The sequence below is a fragment of the Sus scrofa genome, chromosome 10 (assembly GCF_054392235.1).
Source record: "Sus scrofa isolate SSC_HxYL_T2T_F1_AM1 chromosome 10, Sscrofa_HxYL_maternal_Yorkshire_Landrace_v2.0, whole genome shotgun sequence".
NCBI lineage: Eukaryota > Metazoa > Chordata > Mammalia > Artiodactyla > Suidae > Sus > Sus scrofa.
The window spans coordinates 56,540,834-56,553,796 of NC_139392.1; the positions used below are offsets into that span (position 1 = coordinate 56,540,834).

The window sequence follows — 12,963 nt, forward strand, 5'->3', positions numbered from 1 at the left end:
ATGAGGACGCAGGTTCGACCCCTGGCCTTGCTCAGTGGGTTAAGGATCCGGCACTGCCATGAGCTGTGGTGTAGGTCACAGACTCGGCTCAGATCCCGAGTTGCTGTGGCTGTGGTGTAAGCTTGCAGCTGTTGCTCTGATTCCATCCCTAGCCTGGGAACCTCCATATGCTGTGAGTGCTGCTCTAAAAAGCAAAAAAAAAAAAAAAAAAAAGTCTTTCATTGCAGAAAGTTCTCTGGGACAGTGATATTCTACGTATCCAAGAAATATGTTGAAAGTGTCAGGTTATGGAGGGATCAGCCAGGGCCCTGGTACTCTCATTGTCTTCATCTGATGCCCACGGAAGAGATCTGCAGTGACCGTATCTGAAACACACACGTACATACAGTCCGACAGACAGAGAACACGCCATGCCTCGTGAACATTCTAGGAATCAGCATGTCACTTTTAGTGTCTCTTTTGGAGGATGTTATTTATTGTAAGACATCATTTTTATTAAATACACTGTAGTACAAGAGACTTTCCATGTCAGGTTGAGAGAAGCTGGTCACATGATTTACAAACAAAACTTTTTTGTTTTTGTTTTTAAACACTGAGATTCTGGTGTCACTTTGAAATCAGCCAAGATGCAGAGGGGCTTAATAAAGCAACGGACCTCAAAACAGATTGCAAAACAAGAACCAGTAAGTATCAGCACAGAAACATCACATTAAAAGGAAAGGAAAGCAAATAAAGAGAGAGTTTCAAATACCAGGTCACAATTTAAGGGGCAATATATCTTCAGAGAGATATTGAAATATGTGTGTGGATACGGCCCGGGTATATACAAACATCTCTCCATGTACAGAAGCAAATGCATAGAGTGTCCACATCTCTAGGCAGATTTGTAAGTGACAGGTCATGATCAATGAACGCAGGGAGCGAGAGTTCATAATTTGGTCATTTGTCAAGGGATTATATATTTAAAATCCACATTTAATTCAAAGACCTTGTATTGAAAACATTTCCAGCTGTTTTAATACATTTTTTTTAAAGCAGTAGTAAGATATACAAGCTGCAAGATGTAGGCCTTTACATTTCATTTTCTCCGAATTTCTTTTTTTCCAGTTCAAACCTGTGGCGATTAGCAGCTTTTATTCCGCTGGCTCCAGTATGTTGGGCCTTCAGCCAACCTTCACTCAGGATCATTTTCATTAATGCACAGACCAAAGAAATAAAACAAACACAGACCCGGCCTAGAATGCATAGACTAAAAAAATAACATCCCATGTTTTCCCATTGCGTCTCCTGAGACGTTATGTTAAGATGGCGAAAGAGTTGCTTGGTTGCTGTTGTGAAATTCACAGTGTTTTGCCTGCAACACGTATACATATATATATATATATATATATTTTTTTTTTTTTTGCTTTGCTTTGTGTTTGTGATGAATGGAGCAAAAAAATATATATGTATATAAATAAATAAATACATAAATAAATAAAGGGAAAAGGGGAAAAAAAAAAGGGAAAACTACAAAAACTAAGGATATATCGGAGAACCTTTGACTCATAGCAGCAGCGATTCATTCCAGCCCTGACCACAAGAATATACCCCTTCCTATGCTGTCATAGTTAATTACTCACCCCTCCCACCCCTAATTCTTTAGAAAACCATTGGTTGTCTTCACCTCGGAGTCTCTGCAGCCTACCATTATGGATTGTGAAGAACTTTCTTTCATGCTCCCTTCGACATCTGAGGAGTTGGGTCCCGGACCATCCTCCTTTTGGTGAGATTTTTCTGCCACAGTGATAGAGGGCCAAACAAAAGCTCAACGTTGGAAACAAAAGTCCTCGAATGGGAAAAAAAAAAAAAAAAAAAAAAAAAAAAAAAAAAAAAAGGAGAGAGAGCAAGAGAATTGAGAATTGGTATGTGTGTCTGCAGTCATTTAATTGGACAGACAATTTACTGTTGTTGACATGATAGGTGGTCCCATTGACAAAAGGAAACATTAAAAAAAAAAAAAAAAAGTCTATTCCTGACCAGGGGATCCTGTGGTGGTGGCTCTTTGCAAAGAAGAGCATTTTACATCCTTGTCTCTTGCATTCTGCTAAGATACGGGAATTACCCAAGCATCGCCTGCCTTGCCATGGGGTCTCGGAATCTCATCATTGGCCTTCAGGGCCCTGGGCTCCCAACACTCCAGGTCTCTGCTGGAATACTTGGGCTCTAAATACAAGTGCAAAGGGGTCACAGTGGGACAAGATGAGTGTGATACTAATAAATGTGTGAAACGATTTTTTTTTTTAATCAATTTTCCTTTTTTGGGTCTTTACACAAGGAGATCTATTTCAGGCTGCATTTCCCTTTGTAAGGAGCCAGAGAAAGGACTCGATGTCGTGGGATGGCTTTGATTCAGTTGTTTGGGGGAAGCGCATCATTTTCAATATATCTTCCCCCCGGGCGGTACTTTGCAGACTTGAAAAGTGTGACGGAGTGTTACCCACAGGGAGAATGGAAGCACTAACAGCAACATAACCTTAAAAGGTTTTGGTGATTTAGCAGATTTTTTTCCCCCTTTTTTTTTTTTTTTTTTTTTTTTTTTTTTTTTTTTAAGGGCCGCACCCTTGGCCTATGCAAGTTTCCAGGCTAAGGGTCACACTGGGGCTGTAGCTGCTGGTGTACCACAGCCACAGCAACCTCAGATCTGAGCATCATCTGTGACCTACACCGCAGTTCAGGGGAATGCCGGATCCTTAACCCACTGAGCAGGGATCGAACCCTCAACCTCGTGGATACCAGTCAGATTCGTTTCTGCTGCACCACAATGGGAAATTCTATTTAGCAGATTTGAAGCAAATTATTCATATTGCACCCTATGTATGATGATCTCTATTAATCTGTGTGCCTATACATTTATACATAAGCTCACACACTATACATGTGTGTTTGTCTATGTATAAATCAAGTATTTATAACACTTATGTGGATATATGGAAACACCACAGGGAGCGCCCATGGGAGCACATAATATGAATGCTGATATAATCTTTTATAGCATAGTTCAAAATGCTCTCTAAAGAAGCCTGATGATGCCAGGGTAGGGGACAAGAATTTAGCTGAAGCCGTGATCACGATTACACAGCATGACATCTCAACTGCTTGTCATCTCACATATTGCATTCTGCTCTTCCAACCTCATATTCTGCTTTAGGAATTTGTTAGCGTGCTTGCTTTCCTGGACTGTGTGTTTGTATATGTTTGAGGGTAAGAGGACCCAGATTAAGTCCCAGAGGTGCCTGGAGAGTTCTAGCATGTTTAATTTCTCTGCATCTCAATGTCCTCACCTGTAAAAAAATGGGAACGATGTGCCACCATATGTGAAAAGTGTTCGGAAAACTATTAAACAGGATATATAAATGGAAACAACTGTCAGACTGAGTTTGGGCTGGAGAGTTAGGTGTATCACCACCACTCCCGTTGTAGTTCTTAACGCATTTGATGGCAGGTCCTATCCTGTGATCTTTACATTGCAGAACAACGATGCCCCTTTTCTGAAAATTACAAGAGCATGAGGAAGAGAGGGAGTTGTGGTGGAGCAGGGATGGAGACTTGAAGATAGTCTGTGGTTCGCTCGGCTCCTTTCAAAGCGATCTGGGGTGTTTTGAATGCAAAACATCTCTGCAATCAGTGCATACGCTTGAGACAACAGAGGGGAAAAAATTAATAGTAATCAGCAATATAAATAACTATAAAACTTTGCACTTGCGTAGAACCTTTGATTTCAAGACCTTGAGGGACTTGTCAGAAGGTAGAGAATTTTTTTTTTTTTTTTTTTTTTTTGCCTTCAGAGGAAAAGATAACACCGGGATAGGGAGTAGTCTCATTCCCTCATAAACAAATCCTTGCTCTAAAACTGCACAGTCCTCCTTGAATGTGATCCCTTAGAGTATTATCTCCTTTGCTCTCTGCGAAAACAAATAACTTGCAGCTTCTTCCCCCAGAGCAGCTGGCCCGTCGCACAGAAGGACGAACCTGCGTGGGTTTTCAGGTTGTCACTTATGGAAACGAAAAAGTTGTGTACAAATCTGCCTCTTCTTACTGCTTCACAGGGTGCCAAGGTGTTTTAGCAGTACCATGGGTCCTTAATAGGATATATACGTGCAGGTATATATCATGGAAATATGGCTTTCGTTAGATTATTATGTATACTCTGGAGGATTTTTTTTTTTCCCCACCAACCAAGGAAACAATTCAACACACATATCTCAGAGGCCAGGACAGAACTCAAAAGGACTACAGAGTTCATCTTCTTGGTCCAACCCCCTTCACTTGACAGCAGATGCGAATGGATCTCCTTTTGTTCTCTGTTAATGGACACTTTTTGTTTTTGTTTTTGTTTTTTTTTGTTTTGTTTTGTTTTGAGAACTGGCTTTCCCTGCCTAGAATGGAAACTAAGGTGCTCCAGTAATTCAGGACGCAGGCCAAACCCAAATAGAGCCATTGCACCTTCAGAAACAAATAGGAAATAAAATGACCTAAGTTGAATTCGAATCACTCCCTTTCAATCTGGCTCATGTTAGAAAGATGTCCGGTTAGCAAAATTCCCCTCACAGAGGGTAGCAAGTTTTCTTGAGGAACAGAAAAACATTGTTTCTTCCTTGGTAGAACTGATCACCCAGATAATGATAAATTTCTAGTTAAATTTACAACCTCTTTTCCCCAAACCCATGACTATGCCCAGAAGCACACCTCTAACGCTTGGTCTGGGCGTAGCCTCCCATTGGTAGGCTGTGTCTCATTTTTTTTATTTTTCCTTTTTTTAAATGGAGTGAAGAAAACAAAACAGCGGATTGACAACGGAGTACACTTGGTATGAAACCACTCTGCCAACCAGAGCCCAGAGCAAGGTCTTGGCCTGTGTACACTGAACATCGATGCAGGTGAGACCCCTTGGGGGGCGGCGAGGTTTCCTTTCCCTCCAGGGGGTTGATTTGGCCCTTCCCACAGTCCCTCAGTGGGCGAGACGTGGGCGAGGATATCCAGGTTTCAGGGTCCCTATTCGTTAAAACCCATCACCACCATATGACCCAGAGACATTTCTACTCAGCTAATGAATTCCATTAGCTTCCCCTAATTATATAAGGTATACCTTTTTATGGGATCTGCTCTACATAACAGGGGCACGACGTCTGGAGCGGTAGTTTCTGCACACAAGGTATTAAATCGACGAAGACCATGCACAATTTTGCTTGCACAGTTAAGGGGACCGGTGGGGTGGAGGGCGGGGTCGGAGGGACGCGCTATCTGAAAAGTCCAAGGTGAGAGACACTTGCCTCCCAATGGATAGCGCGTCCTACTGTTTCCAAGTCCTTGGCTTTCCCACCTGACCCTGAAATGATCGCTGGACCAGATTCCACCTATTTTTCGACGGAACCTGCCAAAGGCTCAGGGGATGACACCTGGAAAATCGAACCAGGGCCATCACCACGGCCTCCAAAGACAAGACGCTCGGAACGTGTGGTGCGCCCTCCTGCCTCCCGGAAGCCATCCTTTGGCCGTCATTCACACCAGTGTTTCCAGTGATGGGAAAGAAGAGTCCACCGTACAGAGGTCCACAGTCTTGGGACTCCTCAGAAAGGTCTCAGGGAAGGTGCTGAACACACTCCTGCCAGCCAACAGTCGCTGGCTTTTCCTTAGGTTGGGATCAACACCAGCCGATCCCAAGGGTGGTCTTTGTTCCTCCCAGACTGTGGTTTATCATAAATCCTCTCTCTCTCTCTCTCTCTCTCTGGTTTTCATCTCCCACAGATAAAAGTCTTCCCAGATGGAACACCAGTCTTCCTTGTTCATACCCAGGCTTAAGCCATCCCCAAACAAGAAGAACAGTAATAAGTATAAATAAATAGAAGTGAATCCATAGAAACGCTCGATGTCTGTACAGCAAGAAGTGACAAAGTTGAAGTCCAATATGTGTTTTCCCTTTTTTTCATCCACATCAAAGGCAGGAATACAACAAGGCATTGTTAGTTGTGGTGGGCAAACCGGCGTGTCTGCTGATATAACAAATTAGGTTTGTTAAGGCCTTTGTCTATGCAGAGTTCATAGTAATGCAGAAGCCAGATTGATTTTAAAAAAAGAAGAAGAAGAAGAAGAAGAAGAAAGGGTAAGGGCTGTGAAGCAGAGAAGACAAAAAAAGAAGGAAAGAAAAATTAGGGGATAAACCCAGGGAGATGGAAAAAGAGAAAGAGAGAATGCCAAAAAGAAGTCCAGACTGTGTCTACGGGTGGAGAACACGTTGCTTCCCTCGGAAAGCTTCTCGGTGTCTTTGCAGTTAATACTGTCAAGAGTGAAGAACAGCAGGTTGATGGCATCCAGCGGCACTTACACGACGTGCGTCCTCTCGGCCCATCTGAGGAGGTGCTTTGGGAAGGATGGGTGTGGGGAGAGGGCCCTAACCTAGAATATCCAGGTAGACGGGAGATGCCTTGGCCAAGTTCTGAAGGAGCGTGTGGATGCCCTTGATGTTTTTCCTCATGTGGGGCTCTCGCTGCCAGCACCCCAGCATCAGCTCGTAGACTTCCTGGGGGCATGTTCGAGGTCGCTGCAAGACTCGGCCCTGAGTGATGCATTCAATCACCTGGATGGACAGAGAGCAGACACAGGATCGGAATAAAAGAGGAATAAAAGTGCAGATACCATAAATGCCCGTGCCCAGAGAGCGCTGCTTTGAAGAACCTCACTCCCAGAGTTCCTGTCGTGGCTCAGCACAAACAAATCTGACTAGTACCCATGAGGACGCAGGTTCGATCCCTGGCCTCAAGCAGTGGGTTAAGGATCCAGTGTTGCCGGGAGCTGTGGTGTAGGTCGTAGATGTGGCTCGGATCCCACATTGCTGTGGCTGGGGTGTAGGCCAGTGGCTACAGCTCCAATTCAACCCCTTGCCTGGGCACCTCCATATGCCATGGGTGTGGCCCTAAAAAGACAAAAGAAGAACCATCCCAAAACAAAACAAAACAATAAAGTGAACCCCACTCCCTGTTTACTTTTTTTTTTTTTTTTTTTTTTTTTTTTCAGAAGGAAGAGAGCAGTTGTTCTGGGCTGATTTATCATGGTTAATGTCAGGGGTTTCTATCCATTTTTCAAGCCACACTAATGTCACCAAACTGGCGGAGAAATAATTTATCTACACGGAACACTCCCAAACCACACCCTGGAATCCCACTGTGTGTTTCGTTTTCCTGGCCTGAGATGGAACCCGGGTCACTTTTGTGTCAGGGCGCTGACTGGCCGGGGAACCCCAGGCTACAGAAATGAGCGGTCACTTTAGATGATGGAATTGAGTAAAAGACCAGGGTGAGCCTTGAGGGAATAAGGTGTCTGACCAAGACGTGACACCTTAGATGGAGACATATTTGCAAAACGATTAGAAAAGGAAAACAAAAAGGCATGAGCTAGAAGTAAATGTTCTAGTGCAATGTGCTGAGAAAAGGAGAGACCCTGGAAAACTTCTTGGAATAATACCCAAAACCCAGCTGGATGCCAAGGGCACCAGGACGCCACATCTGCTCTCAATGTCCTAGATAAGCAGCACAAAAATGATCTCTGGGTCCCTTTGCTGGAGAATCACTGGCGCGACCACCCATGCTGTGCTTTTCTTTCTAGGACACTTCTGTTTGTAGAGTGACTCTCCTTTGGCCATGACCTTTAGGTACCCGGAGGCATCCGGGCGCTACAAGTCAAGACACCATCTCACGTGGCTTCATTGGAAGCATCCCTTCCCGAGGTGTTGGTCCACGAGGGGGTCTTGTCGCCGCCTGCCACCCACCTCATTGTTGGACAGCTGGTACCAGGGCTGTTTGCCGTATGTGAAGATCTCCCACAACACGACCCCCAGGCTCCAGACGTCACTCTCTGTGGTGAACTTCCTGTACATGATGCTCTCTGGAGGCATCCAGCGGATGGGCAGCATCGTGTGGCCACCGACCTGGCGGAAAAGGGGTAAACGCGGTGTCATCAGTCACCCAGAAAGCAGGTGCCCACCGTCAAGGGGTAAAGATGTGGAAGGGACATGTGGGGAGCATTTTTTTTTAAATTACTCAATGAATTTTATTACATTTATAGTTAGACAACCACCATCACAGGGGGGAGCATTTTTTCCCACCTTTCCTTTGTTTGTATTCACTCCTTTTAACTGTTTATAAACATAAGGGAAATATGATTGGTGTCTCACCTCCAGCAAAAGAGACAGAGGCAGAGAAGGGTCATGTGATGTTTTCCACGTTATTTGCGTTATCTCTGTTTCTCAAAACTAGCCAGGGGGAGAGACGACAATTGGGTGGATGTTCGTCTTGTAAAACACAGACACGCATACTTTCTGCTGTGAGGATGACCTGATCTTCCAATGCTCATGATCACTTTGGCGAGAGTAACAAGTGAGGGTGTTGCATCCCCAATGAGCCACCGAGTGACTGCTTCCTTAGCAAGGCCACAGCTTCTTTCTCCTTTAAAGCATCAGGAGAGGAGTTCCCGTCGTGGTTCAGGGGTAACGAACTTGACTAGGATCCATGAGGACGTAGGTTCGATCCCTGGTCTCCCTCAGTGGGTTAAGTATCCGGCGTTGCTGTGAGCTGTGATGTAGGTCACAGGTGCAGCTCGGATCCCGAGGTGCTGAGGCTGTGGTAGGTCAGCAGCTGTAGCTCCAATTAGATCTCTAGCCTGGGAACTTTCATATGCCGAGGGTGCGGCCCTAAAGAAAGAAAGAAAGAAAAAAGTGTCAGGAAAGTGAGCAGAGCTCCCTGGAACTTCCTCATCACCACCCAGAAACAGTCTGGGCAGTGATGGTTATTCCCATTTTACAGAGGAGGCCCCCGAGGTTCAGGGTGGACACAAAGCAGTCAGGCCTTTGAGTCAAGACTTTTATCTACTGTAGGCCACTTCAGCAAAGTTTAAATAAATCAAGAAAATAAACAAAGTTTTGGAAAAGCCCATTTTAGTAAAAACACCCAGGGTGAGGCTCTAGATGGCAACAGCAGTAGCACAGGCAAAGAAAGCTTTGACCAAAGAGACTTGTTTAGGCTTTCCCACTTCTTGGAGAAAAATCAAAGAATTCCACGAGTTCCCTGGTGGCCTGGGGATTAAGAATCCAGCACTACAAGACAAGGAAACAACCCAAATGTCCATCAACAGATGACTAGATTAGGAAGATGTGGTATATATACACAGTGGAATACTACTCAGGCATAAAAAAGAACAAAATAATGCCCTTTCCACCAACATGGATGGAACTAGAGACTCTCATACTGCAAGTCAAATACCATATGATATCACTTATATCTGGAATCTAATATACTGCACAAATGAACCTTTCCACAAAAAAGAAAATCATGGACTTGGAGAATAGACGTGTGATTGCCAAGGGGGAGAGGAGAGAGTGGGGTGGATTGGGAGCTTGGGGTTAATAGATGCAAACTATTGCCTTTGGAATGGACTAGCAATGAGATCCTGCTGTGTAGCACTGGGAACTATGTCTAGTCACTTATGACGGAGCATGATAATGGGAGAAAAAAGAATATGTACATGTATGTGAAACTGGGTCACCATGCTGTACAGTAGGAAAAAAAATTGTATTGGGGAAATAACAACTAAAAAAAAAAAAGAATCTGGCACTGTCACTGCTGTGGCTCAGGTCACTGCTGTGGCATAGGTTGGATTCCTGGGCTGGGGAATTTTGCATACAGCAGGCGAATATAATAATAATAATAATATAAAATAAATAAAAATAAAATAAACCCAATAATTCTATGAACAGGTTTATAGCCCATCAAGGCTGTCTAATTCTCAAACAAAGATTGGATTTCTGCACAGGAGCCCAGGGGGTGGCAGGTCCCACTGGTGACCCCAGCACTACCAGCCCAAATACTGTGCTGACACCAGGGCAGTGAGTGAGCACACACGACAACAGCAGGAGTAAGACTCCCCAACAACTCCCAGCCCCGGAATTCTGAGACCGATGCCACAGAGAGAGAGTTTCTGCTAAATTAGACTCCTCTGTATCCATTTCTGACTCATTAACGGAAGGAAATGGACTAATGAAAAATGCTGCTCAACTCCAGAACCCAAGGAGAGATGTTTAATGTGTTCAGTGATGTCAGATGATGCTCTTAGCATCCAAGAAAGCACGCATGGAAGGGATGGGCAATGGGGCCCTACTGTACAGCACAGAGAACTGTGTAGACCTGGGTCACTTTGCTGTACAGCAGCAATGGAAGATATATTGTAAATCAACTATACTTTAAGAAAAAATGTTGGCGTTCCCGTCGTGGCACAGCAAAGATGAATCTGACTAGGAACCATGAGGTTGCAGCTTCGATCCCTGGCCTCACTCAGTGGGTTAAGGTTCCGGCATTGCCATGAGCTATGGTGTAGGTCACAGCTGTAGCTTGGATCCCAAGTTTCTGTGGCTGTGGTGTAGGCCAGCAGCTGTAGTTCTGCTGTGACCCCTAGCCTGGGAACCTCCACATGCCTCTAGTGTGGCCCTAAAAAGAAAAAAAAAAAAAAAAAAAAAAAGTTAAAAAAAAATAAAATAAAATAAAAAGAAAGCCTGCCTGTGAAAGAATGCTCTCCTCCCCATTCTTCTCTGTTCGAGGAATCCAAATTTGACAAGTTGAGACATAACTTGCTGGCTAACGGTTAAGGACCCCTGTCTCTTTACTTTTCAGCTTTTTTTTTTTTTTTTTTTTTTAAGGGCCGCAGATGCAGCTTGGATCCATATGGAGATTCCCAGGCTAGGGGTTGCATTGGAGCTGCAGCTGCCAGCCTATGCCTCAGCCACAGCAACTCCAAATCTGAGCCATGTCTGCTACCTACACCAGAGCTCACAGCAATGCTGGATCCTTAACCCACTGAGCAAGGCCAGGGATCGAACCCGCATCCTCATGGATCCTAGTCAGATTCATTACCACTGAGCCACAACGAAACTCCTACTCTTCAGCTTTGAATACACCAAAAGCTCATGCACTAGGTGCAGGCTCATGGCCTTCCATCAGTTTTCAGGATCCTCACTCACTCCTCGCTCTGTGGGGACAGGTAGTCACTGCTCAAGGAGCACCGATTTCCCTTACGGAGCTGTCTTGACTTGCCTGAAGGCGATGCCCATATTTACCATCAGAGTCAATATTCAAAACACAACCTGGGTGACATGGGCACTGACTGGAAAGGGCTCTGGTGGTCAAACAGACACAGCCATATGGGAATATTTCTGGCTGGCTGGACACGTGACTGGGTAACAAACCTGTAACCCCAGGTACCCAGGATTTTGGGTAAGGTGGTCTGCAACACACATGTTTTCAGATACTGACACTCAGGGCACCGAGGTGGAATGGTCCCAGGGTGCTGACAGCTACACCCCAGGACCCAGGGGAGGCTTTGTGGAAGTGCAGGGAGCTACATGATCCCGGTTACGTGGAGTGAGAGTTCTCTGCCTGGGTTTTTAGTGAAAGAGACATAATTCTTTTTTTAAAAATTTTTTTGTTGTCTTTTTAGGGCCGTACCCATGGCATATGGAGGTTCCCAGGCTAGGGGTCCAATCGGAGCTACAGCTGCTGGCCTACACCACAGCCACAGCAATGCCAAATCTGAGCCGTGTCTGTGAGCTACACCACAGCTCATGGCAACAATGGATCCTTAACCCCCTGAGCGAGGCCCAGGATCGAACCTATGTCCTCGTGGATACTAGTTGGGTTCTTAACCCACGGAGCCACAAAAAGACCTCCTATGAGTCCCTTTAATGTACAGCAGCTTAATGTGGGATCTCAATTCCCAGACCAGGGATTGAACCCCAGCCACAGTAGTCAAAATGTCGAGTCCTAACAACTAGACCACCAGGGCCCTCTCAATATAATTAATTCTTTGGTGGGAATAGCAACAATAATAATTTCAATAATGGAAATTGAAATAGTGATGTCACAATTAGAAAAATATTGAAACTAGATTGTATATCTAGAGGTATCATCAATATATAGTTGGTCTCTGGTAGTGAAGGGAAGACCAGGGTATTCTGGTGTCTTTTGGATACCAGGCCCTCAAAATCTTAAGCGCTAGCTCTCCACATGTGGTGCCCGGTCAAAGGTGTCAAATACACCATTACCTGAACCCTCTTCATTTCTTGGAGATTCTTCTTTTTTTTTTTTAATGATTTTTATTTTTTCCATTATAGTTGGTTTATAGTGTTCTGTCAATTTTCTACTGTCCAGCAAATTAACCCAGTCACACATACATGTATACATTCTTTTTCTCACATTATCCTCCATCATGTTCCATCAGAATTGACTAGATACAGTTCCCAGTGCTACACAGCAGGATCTCATTGCTTATCCATTCCAGAGGCAATAGTTTGCATCTATTAACCCCAGTCCATCCCACTCCCTCTCCCTCCCCCTTGGCAACCTCAGGTCTGTTCTTCTTGGAGATTCTTAATGCCAGAATTCCCTCGAAGGGTCTCAGGAGCTTGGCAAAAAGAAGAGATTTAACTTTAACATAGTGAATTAAATGAATTTTGTGTGTTCGTGAAGAGGGAGAGAGATGGAGAACCACTTACATATATTGGTAGAACCGGACAGTAAAAAAAACCCACTTGGGGACATGTTAACCTATGGAGGCGCCAGGCTTTCCTTATTCTTTGTGCATTTCCAGCTGCTGTGCAGTGGACAACGCTCAATTTAGAAGAGTGCCAAAGGTATACATTTCCAGTTGAAAAATAAGTAAGTCCTGGGAATGAAACGCACTGGGTGGTAACTGTGGTTAATGATACTGTATTGCATATTTGAAAGTAGATCCTAAAAGTTTTCATCACAACAAAAATATTGTAGCATGTGAGGTGACAGATGTCAACTTGTCTCAGAGATCAATTTGCAATATATATAAATATCCAATCACGTTGCATATGTGAAACAAATATAACGTTATATGTCCTTATATGTCTATTAT

At 44.3% G+C, this 12,963-nt stretch overlaps 1 protein-coding gene across 4 annotated transcripts in view; it reads right to left on the reverse strand.

The window, feature by feature from the left end:
• Nucleotides 1-4,743: 4,743 nt before the first annotated feature.
• Nucleotides 4,744-12,963, reverse strand: part of NTRK2 (neurotrophic receptor tyrosine kinase 2) — a 394,884-nt gene continuing 386,664 nt past the window's right edge. For all 4 annotated transcript variants that reach the window (XM_021064645.2, XM_021064643.2, XM_084979791.1 and 1 more), the window contains 2 exons: nt 7,805-7,963; nt 4,744-6,616 (listed from right to left, as the gene is read on the reverse strand). In XM_021064645.2, coding sequence (XP_020920304.1) covers nt 6,431-6,616; nt 7,805-7,963 — 345 coding nt within the window. In that variant the 3' untranslated portion in view covers nt 4,744-6,430. The remainder of the gene's footprint in view (nt 6,617-7,804; nt 7,964-12,963) is intronic.